The sequence below is a fragment of the Bos taurus genome, chromosome 10, assembly GCF_002263795.3.
Source record: "Bos taurus isolate L1 Dominette 01449 registration number 42190680 breed Hereford chromosome 10, ARS-UCD2.0, whole genome shotgun sequence".
Taxonomy (NCBI): domain Eukaryota; kingdom Metazoa; phylum Chordata; class Mammalia; order Artiodactyla; family Bovidae; genus Bos; species Bos taurus.
Window position 1 is genome coordinate 82,294,736 of NC_037337.1, and position 20,663 is coordinate 82,315,398.

At 47.5% G+C, this 20,663-nt stretch overlaps 1 protein-coding gene across 1 annotated transcript in view; it reads left to right on the top strand.

Moving 5' to 3' along the window:
• Positions 1-20,223, top strand: part of TTC9 (tetratricopeptide repeat domain 9) — a 33,409-nt gene extending 13,186 nt beyond the window's left edge. Inside the window, exons 2-3 of the mRNA XM_024998103.2 lie at positions 16,446-16,628; positions 18,614-20,223. Of these exons, the coding sequence (XP_024853871.1) occupies positions 16,446-16,628; positions 18,614-18,693 (263 nt within the window). The 3' untranslated portion in view covers positions 18,694-20,223. The remainder of the gene's footprint in view (positions 1-16,445; positions 16,629-18,613) is intronic.
• Positions 20,224-20,663: the final 440 nt, after the last annotated feature.

The following is a 20,663-nucleotide window of genomic DNA, read 5'->3' on the forward strand; positions in this document are numbered from 1 at the left end:
ATGCATGCCCACTACAGTGCCTAGCACGTAACTGATGCTTCATAGGTGATGGCTATATGTAAATCTAGCTTCCCTGGTGGCTCAGGCGGTAAAGCGTCTGCCTACAATGCGGGAAACCTGGGTTCAATCCCTGGGTTGGGAAGACCTCCTGGAGAAGGAAATGGCAACCCACTCCAGTATTCTTGCCTGGAAAATCCCGTGGACGAAGGAGCCGGTAGGCTACAGCCCATAGGGTTGCAAAGAGTCTGACACGACTGAGCGACTTCACTTTCTCTTTCATGTGTAAATCTAACTCCTACTCCAGTAAGTGCTGTGGCAGGCAAGTGTGCAAGAGGGGAGGACAAAGGACTCAGCAAAGGAGACTGGGCGAATATGGGAAGCAAGTGAGCAAAAGAGGGATCAGGGCAAGTCTCAGCTCTTAAGTGTCTGCAGGGCAGAGGAGGTGAGCAAGGTGTGAACCGAGAGCCTTTGGTGTGGGTGTTTCCTACCTGGGCCCACGAGGCTGGGTGAACAATGATCCACCAGGCTTCCTCTGAAAGGCAGCTGATCTCCTGCAGGACCAAGGGCCATGGGACCCCTAAGGTTTGTGCCTGCTTCCATTTTCTCAGGGTATAAGTCAAGCCATTGACTTGTAACATTTAGAAACTGCTGGGTTCTAGGCAGACATGTCTCTGGCCTGAGATTGTGCGGGCAAATAAGCCTCAGACAGACGGTGTCTGTTCTCCACCCCTTTCCATCCTCCGCCCCAGGATGCTCTGACCCATTCTTTGAACTGAACTAGCAGAGAAAGAACCTCGGACTGTCTCACAAGTCAGACCAGTTCAGAGTCTGAGAGCAGAAAGAGCAAGGATGTTCCAGGAAGAGAAGATTCGTGCTGTGATCTGCTGGGTTCCCTGGGGAGCTTCGCAAGCAAGAAAGCGGGACTGACGGGCTGGGGAGAGGAGGCTGTGGAGGAAGTCGAGGCCCCTGGGAGAGGGAGAGAGGGTGCTAAGCCAGCAGCCTCGTGCCCGCTTTGCCTGTCCTCTGGTGCCCTGTGCTGGAGCCAGCTTACTGAGCTGCCTTCCACTGTCAGATGAGGAAAGCCCCTGGGCTTGATCAGGGGTCCTGGGAATAAAAGCCCTCACAGGTGTTTCTTGGCATGCGTGCTAAGTTGCTTCAGCCACATCTGACTCTTTGTGACCCATGGACTGTAGCCTGCCAGGCTCCTCTGTCCATGGGATTCTCCAGGCAAGAATACTGGAGTGGGTTGCCATGCCCTCCTCCAGGGGACCTTCCCGACCCAGGGATCAAACCCACGTCTCTTACGTCTCCTGCATTGCAGGTGGGTTCTTTACCACTAGTGCCACCTGGGAAGCCCTGTTTCTTGGAGCCTCCCTTTAATCCCAGCTTACAGGCACTCCTCTGCCGTGATGCCTCGGGTCCTCTTATGATCCTGGGTCTCTCCAGATGGGCACTTCTCGAAGGGTCAGTGCTTTCTGCTTAGGAAACCCTTCAGCAGCCTTCACTGCGTCTATCCTCCCAGGGTCTCCCCCTGCTCTCTTTGAAGACATAATGGGCAGAGGTAATTTCTTTAAAAAAATAAAATCACAGTTGATGAGGGTATTCTAAAAAAAGATCATTTCTCCCCTAAGAGGAACTCTGATGCCTGTTAGTACAAATTCTTCCCCCTGATACACAAGCACACATTTATTTATTTATTTATTTTCACAAGATTTGGGTTTTACTTGGTTGTGCAGTGTTTGGGTTGCACAAATGTTAACAAGTTTTTTCACCAATGTTTTCCACTAAAAACATTTCTCAGTGTAATTATCTGTTTTTCTACAGCATGATTTTAATGTCCATGTCATGTTCTTATACCAGTGCCCCATTATTTATTTAACCAGTCTCCTAAGGGTGGATCTATAAGTTATTTCCAACACTTTGCTAATATGTACAATGCTGCCACAGAGAAGCCACAGAAGTGTTCTTTCTGCTACATGTGTGCCTATTAACTAACTTATCCCCAAACATATCTGGTGCCATGGAAGAACGGTGGGAGAGATGATCAGAACAGGAGAGGTGTTTTTTAAAGTCTAAAAAAAGTACAGGATGGCATTTTGGCTTCTGAGATTCTTTTCCCCCATCCTAATTCAGAATTCCTGCCAATGGGCATGACACGGGTACTAGCCAGAGCTGACAAGATAAAGATAACCTCAGGTAATGAGTTTCTTCTGAATCTATCTGGGTATATACCCATCATCACATTCCAAATGGCCCAACTGGTTCTTTCAGAGTCCGCTTCTAACCCGACAGGGTGCGAATGGAAGCAAACAATAATCCTGGCCTACCTTCTGCCTCCTGCTCACTCCTCTCTGCGTGTATGCCACAATGAAGTCATGTAAGAGGCGGGGGCTGGGGAGGGGATAACTCATAGGTAAGATGCCGTAGCAGCCAAGTCTCCTTCCTTCATGAACAGGAGCACGTGACAGGCAACAGAAAGCTGAACTGACCTCAGACTTTGACATTACAACTCTTGAGCAGATTCCAGTATCCATCACAGGGGTTCCCACCTCCGCTAATGCCTGATGACCTGAGGTGGAACTGATGTAATCATGATAGAAATAAAGTGCACAATAAATGTAATGCATTTGAATCATCCCGAAACCATCCCCCCCAACCCCACCCCCACCCCACGAAGTCCAAGGAAAAATTGTCTTCTGTGAGTCTGGTCCCTGCTGCTAAAAACGTTGGGGACCTTAAAGGACTGTCAACATAAGCCTTTAGCTTATAAGATTTTAGAGTGGCTTTTCACCTTCGTTCTTCTGCTTGCTATTTCGTAAGCCAAGTACTGGTCAACAAGCATATAAAGAATATAAGGGTATAAGAATATAAACTCCCTGAAGATATCAATATCTTTTGAATATCTCCATTTCTTTATGAAGCCCTGGCACAGCCTGTGGTGAATGAGTTCTCATAAAATAAGTTTACAAAGAGTCTGTACCCAGGATCGTACAGTGATTGTGAGAGGCATGCAGCAGCCCTTGAACACTGGGGGCATCCATCTGAAGAATACAAAGGGCAGGGAAAAAAGGGCAACTTGGGAATGGTGAAAAGAAGAGACCTCCAAAAATAATGTTGCTAAAACAAAATGCAAGAAACACTTGGCAATGTTTATTGAATCCAGGGCAAGCATGTGCTGCTGCTGCTGTTGCTGCTAAGTCACTTCAGTTGTGTCCGACTCTGTGCGACCCCATAGACAGCAGCCCACTAGGCTCCTCTGTCCCTGGGATTCTCCAGGCAAGAATACTGGAGTGGGTTGCCATGTCCTCCTCCAGTGCATGAAAGTGAAAAGTGAAAGTGAAGTTGCTCAGTCGTGCCCAACTCTTAGCGACCCCATGGACTACAGCCTACCAGGCTCCTCTGTCCATGGGATTTTCCAAGCAAGAGTACTGGAGTGGGGTGCCATTGCCTTCTCCAAAGCATGTGCTAGAACTGGAAAAATACAAGGTCAGAAATTAATATGAATGGAATCCTAGGAGATTTATCCCATGAGATAAAGCCAAATGACTTGTAGTTGTGAGAGCAGCATCAGCAGTAGTAGGGGAACTCTACCTAGGTGCCAGGGAGGGCAATTATGGTGAGAATGATGATACTGCCCCCTGAAGGGTCCTGGCTCCCTGAGTCAGCCAGCTTCCCATTATCATAGGTTCTTAGTGCCTTAGACTTGGAAAAGACCTTTGGGGATCTGTGAGTCTAGGTCTCTTTGCCCACCAGAGCCAATGTGGACTTGGGCTTAGACAATCCTGGCTCTTTTTCTAAAAATCAAATGGCCCTAGAAAATCACTTAGCTTTCAGCCTCAGCTCTTAGATGCAAAACACATTAGACCTGTTTTCCCAGAGTCACTGTCAAGGTCAGATGAGTCGTGAAACACTATACAAGTGTTTGGTATTGCTACTTACTGAGAATACAATGTATGTAAACCAGTATGATTTAGTTTTTCTGTGTGGGGTTTTAAAGATGCTTTAAACCCCCAAAGATGCTACACATGCTTGTCTGGAAGGCAAAGAAGATATGTGTCAAAATAACTACAATTATGGGCATGAGCTGAGTCTCGGGCTGTAAAAAGTGATTTCATTCTTTGGAAAATGAAAGGTTCCACTTGTTGATCATACCTGTGGATCTGGCTTCACTAGAAAACGACCTCCCTACACATTCTGTTGACTTGCTCTTTTGGGCTTCGCTGGTAGTTCAGTTGGTAAAGAATCCGCCTGCAATGAAGGAGACCCCATTTCAATTCCTGGGCCAGGAAGATCCCCTGGAGAAGGGATAGGCTACCCACTCCAGTGTTCATGGGCCTCCCAGGTCGCTCAGATGGTGAAGAATCCACCTGCAATGCGGGAGACCTGGGTTCAGTCCTGGATTGGCAAGATCTCCTGGAGGAGGGCATGGCAACCCACTCCAGTATTCTTGCCTGGAGAATCCCCGTGGACAGAGGAGCCTGGCGGGCTACGGTCCCTGTGGCCGCAAAGAGTTGGACACGACTGAGCGACTAGGCACAAAGCACACGTGTTCTGTGAAATTGTTACCCTTAGTCAGGGGTGTGCTGTAATTTATAATTTACAGGTTTTTAGAAAACTAGTTATTTCTCAGCAAGTTTGAAAAGAGGGAAATTATCTGATCTTGATAAAAAGCATCTACTGAAGAAACTAAAGCTAACATCATACTAAATGGTGAGAGACTTTGTGCTGTCCATGACTCTTCGTAGCAGCATCACTGATAATAACCCAGTACTGGAAATGACCCAGCTGTCCTTCAACAAATTAACAGTTTAACAAAGTCTGGTCCACTCACACCATTGAATACTACTCAGCAATGAAAAGGCGTGAACTATCAATACTTGCAACAGCTTGGATGCATGTCAAGGCGCCTTATGCTGAGTGAATAAAAGCTGATTTCCAACAACTTCATACTATATGATTCCATTTATATAACACTTTGAAGTGACAAAATTTACAAACGGAGAACAGATTACTGGTTGTCGGGTGAAAAAGAGGTGGGCCTACAGGAGGGACTCTTGATGAAACTGTTCTGTAACAACTTTTGGGGATAGACAGAGGAAACTATGTTTGTGATAAATGGCATAGAACTAACATACACACACACCAGTCTGTGCCAGTCAGCCCTAAAGGAAATCAACACTGAGTATTCATTGGAGAACTGTTGCTGAAGCTGAAGCTGAAGCTGCAGGACTTTGGCCACCTGATGCAAAGAGCTGACTTATCCGAGAATACCCTGATGGCTGGGAGGGCTTGATGGCAAAAGGAGAAGGGGGAGGCAGAGGATGAGATGGTTAGATAGCATCACTGACTCAATGGACATGAGTTGGAGTAAATTCCAGGAGATAGTGGACAGAGGAGCCTGGTATGCTGCAGCCCATGGGGTTGCAAAGAGTCAGACCTGACTTAGTGACTGAGAAACAACAACAAGGTTGGACTATCTGAATAAGATCTGTGGATTGTGTCAGTGTCAACATGATAGTCAATATATTATACTGTGGTTTTATTAAGATATTATCATTGGGGAAACTGGGTAAGCAGTGCGAGGATCTCTGTATTATTTCTTACAAACTGTGTGAATCTAAAACTGTCTCAATAAAAATTTGAATTAAAAAATAGTATCATTGGGGTTAGTCTTGCCAGCGGCAGCTAAGATAGATGTTGTTTTAGGAAGAAACCAGGGACGTGTCACATCGACCCTGTTAGTATCACAGTCGACTCTCAATGGAACCGGAGATGCAAGTGGTTTTAGGACATAAAAGAGAGAAGCCTTGGTGGAAACTCTGCACTTGGTTTTGTTTGTTTGTTTTTGTCTTTGAAGGCAGAGAAACAAGAGGAATAGAGGGTCCTGGAGAGTTACGTAGGAAGCTTCCAAATGATATGCGTACAGATAAAGTACGCAAATAAAATGAACACAGTCTCCATCAGGGTTCCACAGTTACACCTGACAAGAAGCAGAACTCGAGCCTCAAAGCTGCCTAATGAAGAAACTGAATTAAAATTCATTATAGGCAGTTGAACACTCTAGGAGAGCACTGTGGGTAATGCTTAAGAGCATGGTCTTAGGTGACGGGTGGCTTAGAATCAATCCCAGCCCTGACACTTATTTAGCTTTGTGTCCTTTGGCAAGTGACTGAAGGTCCTTGGGCCTCAGTTTCCCCATCTGGAAAATGGACAAAATACTAGACCCTACCTCACAGGGTGTTGTCAGGATTAAACAAGTTAATGCTCAGACTACTGCCTGGCCCATTCATGCTTGATCGAGGTTACCTGCTCTTACTCTTATTACCCTTTCTAGGAGAATAGATGAATACCATCTCCTGGTGCAGGGCTGGATTCTCCAGAGCTCATCATGAAACATGTCAGCCTTCTCCCTGTTTCTTCATTTCCTTGACCTGGGCTTCTGTTCACCAGTCAGAAGTCTGTAATCACCAAGAAGAAAATAACCCTTAATGTCATATGTTGACTAAGAACAATTGTTTGCTTAGGTGTGCACCGAACTGAACTGAAGGTCTTCTGGGACCCGTTTGCCCTTGGGGGTAATCTTGGGGCTCCCAGTAGCTATTCTGGACTCTCATGGTTTAACAATGGATGTTCCTTAGGAAACATACATTGAAAATGCTAGAATGTAAAGCACTAGCTCAGGTGAGGTGGCCCACCTGCAGGTGCCCACTGGGAACTTATTAAACATGTGGATTACAAGGACTTCCCTGGTGGTCCAGTGGTTGAGATGCTGCACTTTCAACACAGAGGGCACAGGTTCAATCCCTCCATGGGGAACTAAGATCCCACATTGGTGCAACGTGGCAAAAAAAAAAAAAAAAAAAAACACCAGAATTAAAAAAAAACAAAGCGAAAAACTGGATTACAGGGTTCTTCCCTAGACCTTTAAAAGCCGCATTGCTGGACATGGGGCCTGAGAATCTCCATGTTAACTAATGATGATTAGTTAGCATGGATGATTTAATGAGAAACACTCGTCAGATGTCAGGGTCTGGCACTTGAGAAACCCTGACTTTTCTCATCCTGCACACAAGCCTTCAAAGTCGTGCATGCACGCGCGCGTGTGTGTGTGTGCGTATATGCTTGCATGCTCAGTCACTTCAGTCCGACTCTTTGTGATCCTGTGGACTGTAACCCACCAGGCTCTTCTGTCCATGGGATTCTCCAGACAGGAATACTGAAGTGGGTTGCCATGGCCTCCTCCAAGGAATCTTCCCAATCCAGGGATTGAACCCATGTTCCTTATGTCCCTTGCACTGGCAGGCAGGTTCTTTACCACTAGCGCCACGTGGGAAGCCCCCCTTCAAAGTAGACAGCAGCTGTAATTACCTTTGTGCTATGCTGTGCTTAGTCACTCTGTCGTGTCCAACTCTTTGTGACCCTGTGGACTGTAGCCCACCAGGCTCCTCTGCCCATGGGGATTCTCCAGGCAAGAATACTGGAGTGGGTTGCCATGCCCTCCTCCAGGGGATCTTCCCAATCCAGGGATCGAAACTAGGTCTCCCACATTAAAAGGTGGATTCTTTACTGCTTGATCTTTATTTTTACCCAATTCAAAACCAAATCTCTGAGAGGCGAGCTCTTTTAACCCAAGGACACCGGGTGAGTGCCAGTGCTGGGGACATTGTCTTGAATCAGCTAACTCAGAGGCACCGAAACTGGCCAGCCATTTCTCTACTAAAAATATTTCCTTCCTCCCTCAAAGGCCATCTCATGCTCTGTAGAGTCAGGAACCAGACCTGTTCATTTTTCTTCCACATCTGGCTTTCAGAGCTCCTAGCTTTCCCAAATTGTTAGGACTCCAGAGGAGCCCAGCAACTTTGGGTCTGTCTGCTACGCCATCCGTAAAGCTATCAGTGAAATACAGACGGTGGTTTCCAGTCATCCACTTGTGATGAGAGAAGGGCTGAGAGTAGGCAGGAGGCAGGATTCCTGTCTGCAGTTTAAGGGTGTAGATGGGTGGAGGGGGGAGCGTACAACCAACTGTGGATTCAGAGGCTATCTAATCTATAAGTGAAAAAAAAATAGTCCCAGAATCCTTCCCCATTCTTTCCCTAAGCCTCCTTTTCTGGCTACAAAGCTGCTTTGTATACCCACCCACCTCCCCCCAAAACACACTTTCAAAAAGAAAACCAGTAAGTAAGATTAAGCATCAAACCTAGATATGGGAAACGTTTGGGTCAAGTGTGAGTTTATGTACATCTAAGACCAGGAAACGAAAAATGAGAAACTGGGGTAGGGCTCTGCCCTTGCTGCACAGGTTTGTGGGTGGAGCATTTTTGGCTGATCTTTGAATCAGCTCATGTCCACGAGCATGTGCCATGGGTCTGGCCCTGCGCCCAGGCTTCCTTCATGGCTCAGTGGGTAAAGAAGCAGCCTGCAGTGCAGGAGACGCAGGAGATTCAGCCCCTGGGTTGGGAAGATCCCCTGGAGTAGGAAATGGCAACCGGCTCAAGAATATTTGCCTAGAAAATCTCGTGGACAGAGGAGCCTGGCGGGCTGCAGGCCACAGGGTTGCAAGGAGTTGGGCACGACTGAGCGCGCAGCACTACACCCAGCTGTGTGGCACACTTTCTCACTGCATTCTCAGAACAGACCAGTGAGGTTGACAGAGTCATTATCTTTATTTCAGAGACAAGGAAACCGAGTCTCAGAGAGGGCCAGTCACTTTCTAAGGCCTCACAACTGGCCAAGAGTAGTCAGCATCAAAAAAAAAAAAAAAAAAGTGGATTACAGGATTCCACCCTAGTAACTCAGGTCTGCTCTTAAATTCTTTGTGCCCCTTAGAAAGTAGACATCTTTTTGGGCAAACTGGAGATGGCCCGTCTCCTCCCAGCTGTCTTCCTTGCCCTCCCCACAACCCAGTGAAATCAAAGCAAGCCAAACATAGATGATTTCTGTAATGAAGATTCCTAGGCATTTGGGAGGGCCCAAAGCTTTAGCTAAACAGCCACTGTTGAGGGGAAGATCTGTGTTACGTGGCAAAGGCCACGCAGTCACACACCCTGACCTAGTAGTTATCACCCTGGGATTATAGGTTATATTTACCATAAACAAAACCTCCATGAGTATATCTATCATAAAGCTACTTCAGTATCTAAAATGTAGAGGCAACATAAATGTCCAAAAAGAAAAGAAAGAATCAAGAGAAGAAAGTTGTTTTCAGAACTCTTAAGTATTCATGTACACTGAGAGGAAACTCAGCACTTTTGTGGAAAGGTGAAATTGGGTGGGTCGTAGCAGTCCTGGGTATGAAGTCTAATAAGTAAAAATACCCATCATTTCACTGCACACACTAAATTTCCATGGCTATGCCGTAGAAAGACCCTCTGTCATTTTGCAGTGTATACAAATATCAAATCACTAGGTTGTACACCCGAAACCAACAAAATATTTTGTCAACTTCACCTCGATTCCTTTTTAAAAAAAGGAATCAAGATGCTAAAGAAGACCCTCTAAATTACCTTCCAAAATGTGTCTGACCTATTCTTGAAAATTTGCTCTAAATTAAGCTATAGTTTCCTGCACTGTGTGTGCAGGATTCGGAATGGAGATTTTCTCTGATTAACATACATGTTGCTAGGGAAACCACACTTGACCAGTGTTTTCCTAAAGAACGAGTGTTTATGACAATCGGTTTTTGTGCCCAGCGCTGTGTGAGGCATATAACATACGTTAATTACCTCATTTTATCATCACAGGAGTTCCTGCAAAGTAGGTATTATTATCTTCATTTAACGAATGAGAAGGAGGCCGAGGGAGATGAAGTAACCTGCCCAAGGGCCTGGGCTAGCCCGTTTTGGAGCTTGGACTCCAACCTAGAACTCTGTCTCCAGATGCTGCCCTAATCTGCAGCCAGGACTGGCACAGTCCCTTGAGCCTGTTCAGGGTGGTCGTGACCTAGACCAGCTGTGAAATATCCGGAGTGTCACCTCTCTCCAGATCCAAGCTCTTTCCACTTGACTGCTATGCCAACGCCCCTTGAAATCAATTTGAAAATGGCTCAGATCGTTTGGTTTGGGAAAATTTCCCCCAGGAATGTAATAGCCACTTTTCAGGCCTGCTTCCAAAAGAAGAGACCAGCAAGGTGTATTAGTCTCCTAAGGCCACCATCGTAAAAGGCCGCAAACTGTGTGGCTTAAAACAACAGAGATGCGTTGTCTCACAGTTCCGGAGGCTAGTCGTCCAAGACCAAGGTGTTGGTAGGGTCGGTTCCTTCCGAGAGCTGTGAGGGAGAATCTGTTCGAGGCCTCTCTTCCAGCTCCTGGTGGCCTCCAGCATTCCTTGGCTGGTAGGTGGCCATCTTCTCCCCATATCTCTTCACATCTCCTGTGTGGGTCTGTCTCTGTGTCCCGATTTCTCCTTTTTATAAGTCATATTGAATTAGGGTCAATCCCTCTGACCTCATTTTGACTTGACTGTCTCTGTAAGAAGGTTGCCAAAGGAAATGGCAACCCACTCCAGAATGCTTGCCTGGAGAATCGCAAGGACAGAGGAGACTGGTGGGCTGTAGTCCATGGGGTTGCAAAGAGTTGGACATGACTAAAGCAACTGAGCACCTCTGTAAAGACCATCTCTCCATGTGGGATCACATTCTGAGGTGCGGAGGATTAGGACTCCCAAAATACCTTGGGGGGAGGACACAATTCAACTCCTAATGGCGAGGCAGCCTTGGGGAGCGGGCTCCTCCTCCTCACTCCTGGCCCTTGGTAGGTCTTTCCTTTCCTCCCATCCAGCCCATGCTCCCCTTTTGTCCAGCAGGTAAGGGCAAATAGCAGTGAATCAACTGTCAGAAGAAAACCAAAGCCTCCATGAACTTGGTCTTCCGCCTCCCATCTAGTTCCCTTCATCTCATGCCAACAAGTGGCATTTTGCCCAGGCTGTCACCATGCCCTGCATGCACCAGAAAAAACAGAAGCAAAACAAGTGTTGGAGCCAAGAGAGCCTGACATGTTTTAGCCAGAGGTCTCGGCGTGGTTGCCTTGGGCAACATCTAACTTACAATTTCCTCTGTCTGAGTGTGTGAGTGTTTGTACAAAAGGGTTCTTCAAGTTCCCGATTCTCTAACATGCTCCTACTGCAGACTCCTCTATGGAGCTAAGAAAGCCTGCCAAGCTCTTTTCATAAAACCATACCCTAACTCCCCAAGGTTGGCAGTGGAAGAGGAATCTCCACGTGGGAGGCCTAACTGAGGATTCTCAGCCCCAACTCCTGTCCTCCAGATTTACCTGTCTTTTGTAAGTTGCACTAGCCGCCACTGCTGTCACCAGGTTAGGCTCAGAGAAGGCACTCCTTTCCAAGTATGAAGGGAAGCTTGTCTTAATTCTCCCCTGCTTGGCTGAGTCCAGGATGCAGCATTTATTCAAACTTGTCAGAAGACCCCAAACCAGAAAGTTCAAAATATTCCTTTCAAAAGGGCTTCTATCAATAGATAAGGTGGTCTGGGAGCCCAGGCCCATCTCCACCTGTCTCCCTACCCACCTAATACTGCATCTTCAGATCCAAATATACACGGAGGTCACAGGCAAGGACAAGCCCCCTTTCCATCCAGCCTGAGACCTGCCTTCCCAAGGCCAGCGTCTCCTCTGCGGAGACTGGCCAACAGTGGCAGCGCTCATTCCCTGCAGGGAAAAATCCTGCAGGAAAAAGTCCAGAGCGTTGGCTTGGAAAGACCACATCCGAACATCATCCAGTCTCTGTGCCCAAACAAATCTCCACAGGGAAGTGGTGGAATTGTGTTAGACAAGCCCTTTCTTGCACTTCCCACCAGTTCTGATGGTCATTGCCAACAGAAGATGCCTACCCAAAGTAACAGAACAGAATTCCTTTGGAAGAAGAACCAGTGAGACAATTTCATCCTTCTATTAGGTGGCGAGCGTTTATATTTATAAGCTGTTAGATTGAGATGCATGGTAGAGATTATTCAATGAAGTTGAGTCCTTGTTTTACAGGTAGGAAACTGAGGCCCAGAAAGGGAAAGTGATCTGCATAATGTTGGCTAGTGGTAAAAGTGAATCCAGCTCTTCTGATTCTAGAATCCAGCTCTTCTGATTCCCAGCCCAGCACCCTTTAGCATATTTATCTCTGATGTATAGTAGAGCACTGCTGCTGCTGCTGCTAAGTTGCTTCAGTCGTGTCCGACTCTGTGCGACCCCATAGAGGGCAGCCCACCAGGCTCCCCCGTCCCTGGGATTCTCCAGGCAAGAACACTGGAGTGGGTTGCCATTTCCTCCTCCAATGCATGAAAGTGAAAAGTGAAAGTGAAGTCGCTCAGTTGTGTCCGACTCGTATCGATCCCATGGACTGCAGCCCACCAGGCTCCTCTGTCCATGGGATTTTCCAGGCAAGAGTACTGGAGTGGGGTGCCATTGCCTTCTCCATAGTAGAGCACAGAGACTTGTTATTTTAAACCTTAATTCAAACAGAGATCAAGTTGCTACAGTGTGGAAGAAAACTTTTCATGGATCATCAATGAATCCAAAATGGCAGTCTAAAATCTCCTGGGATAAAGGGCTCTAAGCACATGAGTGTAACAGCAGAGGAAACATATTTCAGGGGGTTCCCAATGCTAGTCATTTCTAACTCCTGGATGTCACTTATATCAATCCCTTTCTCCTGCCTTTCTGCCTCCATTTGAGTCAACCTAGTCACCATCATTTCATCATTCAAAAACACTCTTGCCCTAAGAATAAAATCCCAGATCCTCAACATGAACCAGAAGGTTCCATGTGTCCTGGTTTCATCTTGCTTTTCTAACTTTATTCTCTTTTACCCTTCCCTTCAGTCTCTCTGCTCCAGCTGGGCATGGCTTCTCAAAGCTCCTCAAATAGGTGTAGTCAGTCTTTCTTTCTCCCTGCCTCCCTCCCTCCCTCTCTCCCTGCCTCCCTTCCTTCCTATCTTTCTTTTCCTTGCCCCTCTCTTTGTCTCTCTCTTCCATGCTGCTGCTGCTAAGTCACTTCAGTCGTGTCCAACTCTGTGCGACCCCATAGACGGCAGCCCACCAGGCTCCCCCGTCCCTTCGGATTCTCCAGGCAAGAACACTGGAGTGGGTTGCCATTTCCTTCGCCAATGCATGCAAGTGAAAAGTGAAAGTAAAGCCGCTCAGTCGTGTCCGACTTGCAGCAACCCCATGGACTGCAGACTACCAGGCTCCTCCGTCCATGGGATTTTCCAGGCAAGAGTACTGGAGTGGGGTGCTGTTGCCTTCTCCCTCTCTCTTCCATATGTGTGTGTTAATCGCTCAGTAGTGTCCAACTCTTTGCAACCCTATGGACTGTAGCTTGCCAGGCTATATGGAATTTTTCCATGAAAAATCCATGAAATTTTCCAGGCAGTAATGCTAGAGAGGGTTGCCATTCCCTTCTCCAAGGGATTTTCCCAACCCAGGAATCAAACCTGGGCCTCCTGTATTGCAGGCAGATTCTTTACCGTCTGAGTCACCAGGGAAGTCCTGTTCCCTATAGAAAGGACAGGGCTTCCCTTCTTCTCCTTTCCACCTAGATCAGTGGTTCTCACACAAGGGTGATCCTGCCCCTCCCAGGGGACATTTGGTGATATCTGGAGATATTTATTTTTTTGCTTGTTACAACTGGCATCTAGTTGGTAGAACACAAGGATGTAACCCAGCAATGCACAGGACATTTCCCCACCCCTAGCCCACTAACAAAAAATAAAATATTGATAGTGCTGAAATTGAGAGACACTCAACATTTGGAACCCAGCTTAAACACCACTTCTTCCAAGAAGCCCTTCCATGACACTTGATATTGGTTTAGGACCCCTCCCCCCTCAGGAGGCTCCTACTCATCACTTCTCTTTCATAGCACTTGGCACATGGGAGTATTTGAGATAATGTACCATCTGCTTTCCACTGCAGTGTACCAGCTCCAGGATGGAGCAGAGTGTTAGGTCCATCACCTCATCCCAGCGCCCTATGCGGTACTCGGTGAAGTTAGGCATCACTTTTTGTTTTGTTGATCCTGGGACACAGAGGAGGCCAGTTTACACAGGGGCCCTGTCTTTTACCGAGTGATGTGGTTTCTAAGGGCTTCACATGCAGATCCACAGATACCTGGGACAAGAGCACGGTCTTGGCAGCCAGGTGGAAGTGGGAGGATATCACAATTCTGCCACCTCCATCAGGTTACTTAATTTCTCTGGAACTGGATTTCATCATCAGTAAAAGAAGCATAACATAGAACCTGTCTCCTAGAGTTGCTGTGAAGATGAAAAGATGAGTACCACCTCTGGCATAGGCTAAGAGATTAATAATTGAGAGGAAGAAAAGGCAGGGGGAAAATAGACCCTTAGACCTATTCTGAGGGTCTCCTGTAGCCGCCAGGGCCTGGGTAGCGGGAAGAGGAATGTGGAAGGGACATCAAGAGACTGCTAGTCAACCTGTCTTTCTCGACTTCTTCAGCTCTAAAATGTGCCTACCAATATCTCATCTTACTTATCCCATGAGCTTGTTATATGCACCCCAGATAACTCCCCACCCAAACAAGAGAGGTGCCTAAAAATTACCTGTAGGTAGGGCTGAGTGCAGTCCAGACTGTCTTACCTCCTCCACCCTGGGTCTTCTTAAGAGCTCTGGCCTGCCACCCTTTCTTTCTTACCTGGATTCCCCACCTCCATCCAGACGTTTGGAAAGGCAGCCCATTTGAATTAGAGCCAACCCCAGATTCCTCCATCTTCCTGAGCTCTGCCTCTAATGCCAGTAGGGACTCCACCCTCTGTAACCTGCCTGGCCCCACCTCCCACACGGTCTGGACCCTGGTCCACAGCCAGGTCTCACAGCCCACACCCAATCAGCAGGGGAATTCCAGACATTTTCACCGAATGAGACCTGGAAACTGATTGCTATCATTCTTTTGCCCAAGGTGGGGAGGGGAAGGACTTCCCGTTTTCAGGCCTTTTTGCTTCCCCCTCAATTTTAGACATTCAAAACCTGTTTTTAAAAGAAGCAAAGATCCTTTGTCTTGACTGCTCAGGTCAGCAGACAGAAGTGTCTGTCTGAGAATGGAGGGCAGGACAGGAAGAAGACTCTCAGCAGAGAACAGAGGACATGAGATGGGCACAGAGAAGTTTTGGATAGGAACCCCTTTAGCCCTGGGGGCAGCGGTTGGAGCCAAGTCCCACACAAATAGCCAGCAGCCAGTGAGGTTCAAGGCTCTTGACAGAACTCCTCTCCATCCGCAGAGCTGTGTGAGCACCAGGGCAGACTCCAGCAGCGTGGGGGCAAGGCAGGGGGCAGAGGGGCCTCGACTCCATGACTGAGGGAGGAGAGGGGAGCGTGCCGGTGGCATCAGCTTGGCACGATGGACCCTAGCATGCCAGCAGCTCCGTGTTCTCTGTGACCACAGCCGCCCACACCCATGCCGCCCATGCCCACGGGATTAGTAGCCTGCTGCTTCCGTCAACAAGTCTGACTTTCTGCCTTTGTGGCTGGTGGAACCTGGTGGGGCAGTTTCCCGATCTGGATTGCTTTTCTTCCATTTCCTGGTTCTCATACCTTCCACTCAGTCTGCAAAAGGATGTTTCTCGTTTGGGGTTGTTTTTTTTTTTTTTGGTCCAAAATGCTTGACGAAAGATCTGGTCTCTTAATCAGTTCAGATCCCTGGCAAGTTATTTAAGGAATCAAAACAGCTCTAGTTAGACCCCCTAAAGATTAAAATCCATGACTTGCCTCTATCCAGAATATGGTTCTTCCGTGGTGGGAGAAACCTTAGTGCAAAGGACCTAAGCATCGGCAGCCTCCCCCGTCCCACCAGCCAGGTCTTGGCAGGAAACAGCAGTTTGACCTCCCAAGTCTCTGCTTTTATTTGCTTTGAAGAAGGTACCCTGTTCCCCACGCCACCCACCCCCTTTTGAAACATTCCTCCAGTGTGTATAACACATCTTTTTGTCTTCCATCAATGCTTGCTAAATGCTTTAGTGGTAGAACGGAGGCCAAGGGAGCTCAGAAGGGCTGGGATTAGGGTGAGGCAAATGAGCCCCCTCCCTGCCCCGGGGCGCTCAGTCTCCAGGTGCAGGCTTCCTCACCCTGACCCTGGCCCTGCGACTGATGGCTGGTGAGAGAAAGCTTCCAGGGGAGACGGTTTACTCAGAGATGACTGAAAGGGCCCCACATAGGCACTGGCCAGCCTCAGCCGGGGGCACAACTCAACCCATAATACAAGGCCAGGTCACTTGCTTGTTGAAGTATATACGGATTGTTGAAGATGAAACCGCGTCCTAGAACCCAGGATTATTTGATGACAAATTCCATGGCATAAAGCCACTGTAAGCCCTGGCACCTGCAGTATATATACCTTTACTGGTCCGAGAGGAAGAACCAAAGAGAGACGTTCAGAGGCTGCTGCTGTTGTGTTGATGGCGCCTTCCCTTTTTGCTCCCTTTCTCTGTAGCCTGCCTGCTCCAGGCTGAGCTGGTGAACTATGAGCGAGTCAAGGAGTACTGCCTCAAAGTCCTGAAGAAAGAAGGGGAGAATTTCAAGGCCCTTTACCGGTCCGGTGTGGCCTTCTACCACCTTGGGGACTATGACAAAGCGCTCTACTACCTGAAAGAGGCAAGAACCCGACAGCCAACAGGTAAGGCAGCAATTGCTCTTTTCTGACCAACAGCGCCCTGGGGCAGCTCCCAGACCATCTCACCGCCAAGGTCAGCTTTTTCTGGCTGGCAGGGCCAGGCAGAGGGAGAAATGGCAAGTGAGGGGTCAGGTGTGTCCTAGGTCTTGGAGCACATGGAGTCCGTGCCTTTGGGATCTGCGTTCCAGGGAGCTTGGGCACCTCTTCTGTTTAAATAGGATGTGGATTTCTTCATTTTTCCAACCCAGAATCCAGCCCTCTTTACTTATTCATTGAATCCATATTGCATTCTTACTACATGCTAAGATTTGTGCTGGCTGCCAGGGATGTAGGTAAGAAGACTCAGTCCCTAAACGTGAGGAGTTCACATTCTGGTTGATGAGACAGAATACAAATGGGTAATTTGGAGGGTAAGCCCAACATTCTTCCAGGAAGAATGCTCCTCCAGGCAGATCCCAGATAACAGAGCATGCATTATCTGTACCATTCGCTTAAGTCACGGCCACCAGCCCCACCATTCATTCATGCCACAGATGTATACTGAAGCAGGGCCAAGAACTCTTCCAAGTGCTGGGCAAATAGCAGGGAACGATGCTCAAAGATGCTGCCTTCAAGGAGTTTGTGTTATAATGGAAGAAGATGGACAGTAAACAGACAGATTGATAATGTAATATTTAATAGTAATAAGTGCTATAAAGAAAATAAAGCAGAGTCAAAGGATCAAGACTAAAGTGGGTGCTATTGCAGACCAGGTGGTCAGGAGCACCCTGTCTGAGAAGGCATGTTTTAAACATTGACTTCGACTTGCTGTTGCCATGGTTGTTCATATGGCTGATTTTTTTAAAATGCAATTCTCCTTCCAAGGAATCTTGTTAGAATGAATTTACAAATACCCAACATACTGTTTTTTTCTTTTTTTTAAAGAACACTAATATCTTTGTCCATTGTTGATTTGTTTCCTGTATATAATTTGTGTTCCCCCAACTACGCTATAAGCAACTCGAGGACCAAGAATGAGACTCATTCAACAGAATTTTCTTGAGTACCTGCTATATGTCAGTACTATTCTGAATGCCCTGCCTGGCATTTTGGAATATTATACAGCATTCCTTTCTACTCCTGGAAGTAAACATCTCAGGCAACCCTGAAACTCTTATATTCTGGAGTGTATAGGGCTAAACAGCTATTCTCTGTCCTTCCCCACTCACTAACTTAAGGACTGGAATTGGGGGAAATTCTTCTATTTGTGGTCAGGTGGTTGCCTAGAAGAGCAAAATCGGACAATGCAGCACAAGTCCTTTTAAACTCTCCAATTAAAAAAAAATTACAGTCAGTATTTACTGATCATTTGGATTGAGCACTTTCAGACATCTATTTTGATCCTCTCAGCAGTTTTAAGAGGAAGGTTTTATAATCCCTGGGAGAGGCAGCCTTTGGAGTCAGGCGCAGTGACTATGTGTTATCTCCTTGGGCATCTGACTTGATCTCTCCAGTTTTCATTTTCATCACAGTCAGGATGATGAGACATACTTTATAGGATTCTAATGAGGTCTCATTGAGACAATGAAAGTTAAAAACATGACCCAAAGTAGACACTCAAAAATGGAGGTTGTCACTTGCAAGACGAGACAGGAGATTCAAAGAGACTGGTAGGTTGCCTGAGGTTAAACAGTAGCTAACTCTGAACTAAAAGTCTCAACTCACTGAGCTGACTGAGGACCACTGGGATTGCTGCTGCATAGAAATAAGAGAAGAAATTCTCGCTCCTCTCCTCTCCTTCCCATCTGTCCTCTGGGTCATGGGGACCTGTCCCCATGGAGGCAGGGAAGGAGAGGAACTGCACTCCAGTTGCCTTCTCTGTCACCCTGGACCTTGGCTGAGTGAGGCTGCCCTGTCCGTGATCTGCAGATGCAGCTTTGGTCTGATCCCCTGTAGACCCACCAGTCCCCTCACCAGCTGTTCCCTAAGGTGTGTTTCTCTCCTCACAGACACCAATGTGATTCGATATATCCAGCTGACGGAGATGAAGCTCAGCAGATGCTCCCAGAGAGAGAAGGAAGCCATGTGAGCAGAACACCTTTCTAGAGCTGCGCCTGGCCCAGGACATCCAAGCACCGCGTGGTGAAGAGCCCCTCCCTGGGTTCTGGTCCCTTCTCCTCACTTCCTCCTCCTATTACCCCTCACCTCCATATCTACTCTCCGTGCGCACAGGAGACCCGTGGATTTGGAATCTGGTGGGTTGCCCTGACAGTGCAGACAGCCTCCTTTCAGTAGGGGCAGCCGCTGAAAGAGACCTGGCTTTGGCGGGAACAGCCATAGAGGACTGTCACAGGTTGGGAGTGCCCTTACAGCTTCGACTTGGGCCAGCACTCCTGACAAGAGGCAGAGCCCGGCAGGTGGACCCTCCCAGAGGCGTCAGGCATGGAGCCCACGGGCTGGACCCTTCCACTGCTTCTTCACAGACTGGAGCATCTCACGGCAACTGTGATGAATCCAGGAGCCAGACAGACACCAAAAGCATCGGTTGAGCCCACAGAGTCCGAGAATTTGTACACTGGATTTCTGCACACACACACACGCCCGCTCCCCACCCCCAAGAACCCTCAGCCCCTGCCTCCCTCCCTCCCTCGTGGTCTCGTTCTGTGCTTTCTCCTCTCCCCCTTGGGGATCTGAGACTCTGCCAGGATTCACATGCCATCGAAACCCACTCTCAATGCCCTCTGGTGACCACACATACCATTCCCCCAGACTCCCAGCCAGCAGGCAGCTGTGACTGCAGAAGGTCAGGGTGGAGTGGGCCAAGGACTGACCACGTAGGGCTGGGGGGAGGGAGAGATGACGTCTAGGGGACAGAGCATTGTATAGACTGGGAGACTGAACTGTGGACGAAGTTAAGTGTGAATAAAAATAAATGAACAGGCAGCAGTCCCTGTCACTTCTGTTGGAAGCAGCCCAATCCCTCACTTTTACTCCCTCCCCCAACCCTCAGTCCGAGTTGCTTACAGCCAGGCAGGATGGGGCTTCCCCCAGAGCAATGGGCCACTTGTCCAGTGGTGTACAAAGCTGGCTGCGCCTTTGTGCTTTTAGAGTAGGCTGGGACTGTGGAGACCGCCCAGGGACTTGGCTGGTGGGAACCTGTAAAACCCTTTTTGATGAAATTATCTGGACTCAATATCTAGCACGTAGAATGTGTTCAACAAGTATTTGTTGACTGAGTGAATGATGACTGCAGACTGGTTCTCCTGCCTTAAACTCATTTTATCCCAGCCTAGTCTCCAGATACCTATGCTCTTTTTGCGATGCCATGTAGCTTCAGTCAAATAAGAAACATTTACTGAGGGCTTGTCATTTGCCTGTCATTGTGCAATATGCCCTTGGACGAAGGATGTAGTCCCGGTCTTCAAGGAGATGGAAGAGTTGAGAAATAGTCATAGGAGATTATTACCAATGACACCTTTAATTTATATGATGCTTTAAGATTTTCAAAGCACTTTCATGTATTTTTTGTGTGATCAGTGAGACAATATTGTACAAATTAAAATATATACAGATGCAATAATGTTAATAGTGAGCATTTATTAAATGCATTCTCCTCAGATCTTTACATGTATAATCTCATTTCTTTCATGTAATTACCTACTATTCCCATTTGATGGATAAGGAAACTGAAAAACAGAAAACTTGTCCAAGGTTGCATGGCCTTAAGTGGCATAGCTAGGATTTGAACTGAGTCTGTCTGACTCTAGAGTTTCAGCTGTTGACTACTCTGTAGTTAGTTGCCGCCCTAGAAAGTACTAGATTGGCTTAAGTTTTCATTCGGGATTTTCCGTAAGATGTTATGGAATGAAATTTTTGATCAATTCAATATTATATTGGATAGTTGTTATTGTTTAGTCACTAAGTCGTGTTCGATTCTTTTGTGACCCTATGGACGGTAGCCTGCCAGGCTCCCCTGTCCATGGGATTTCCCAGGCAAGAATACTGGAGTGATTGCCATTTCCTTCTCCAGGGGATCTTAGCAGGACAGTGTGTGTGACA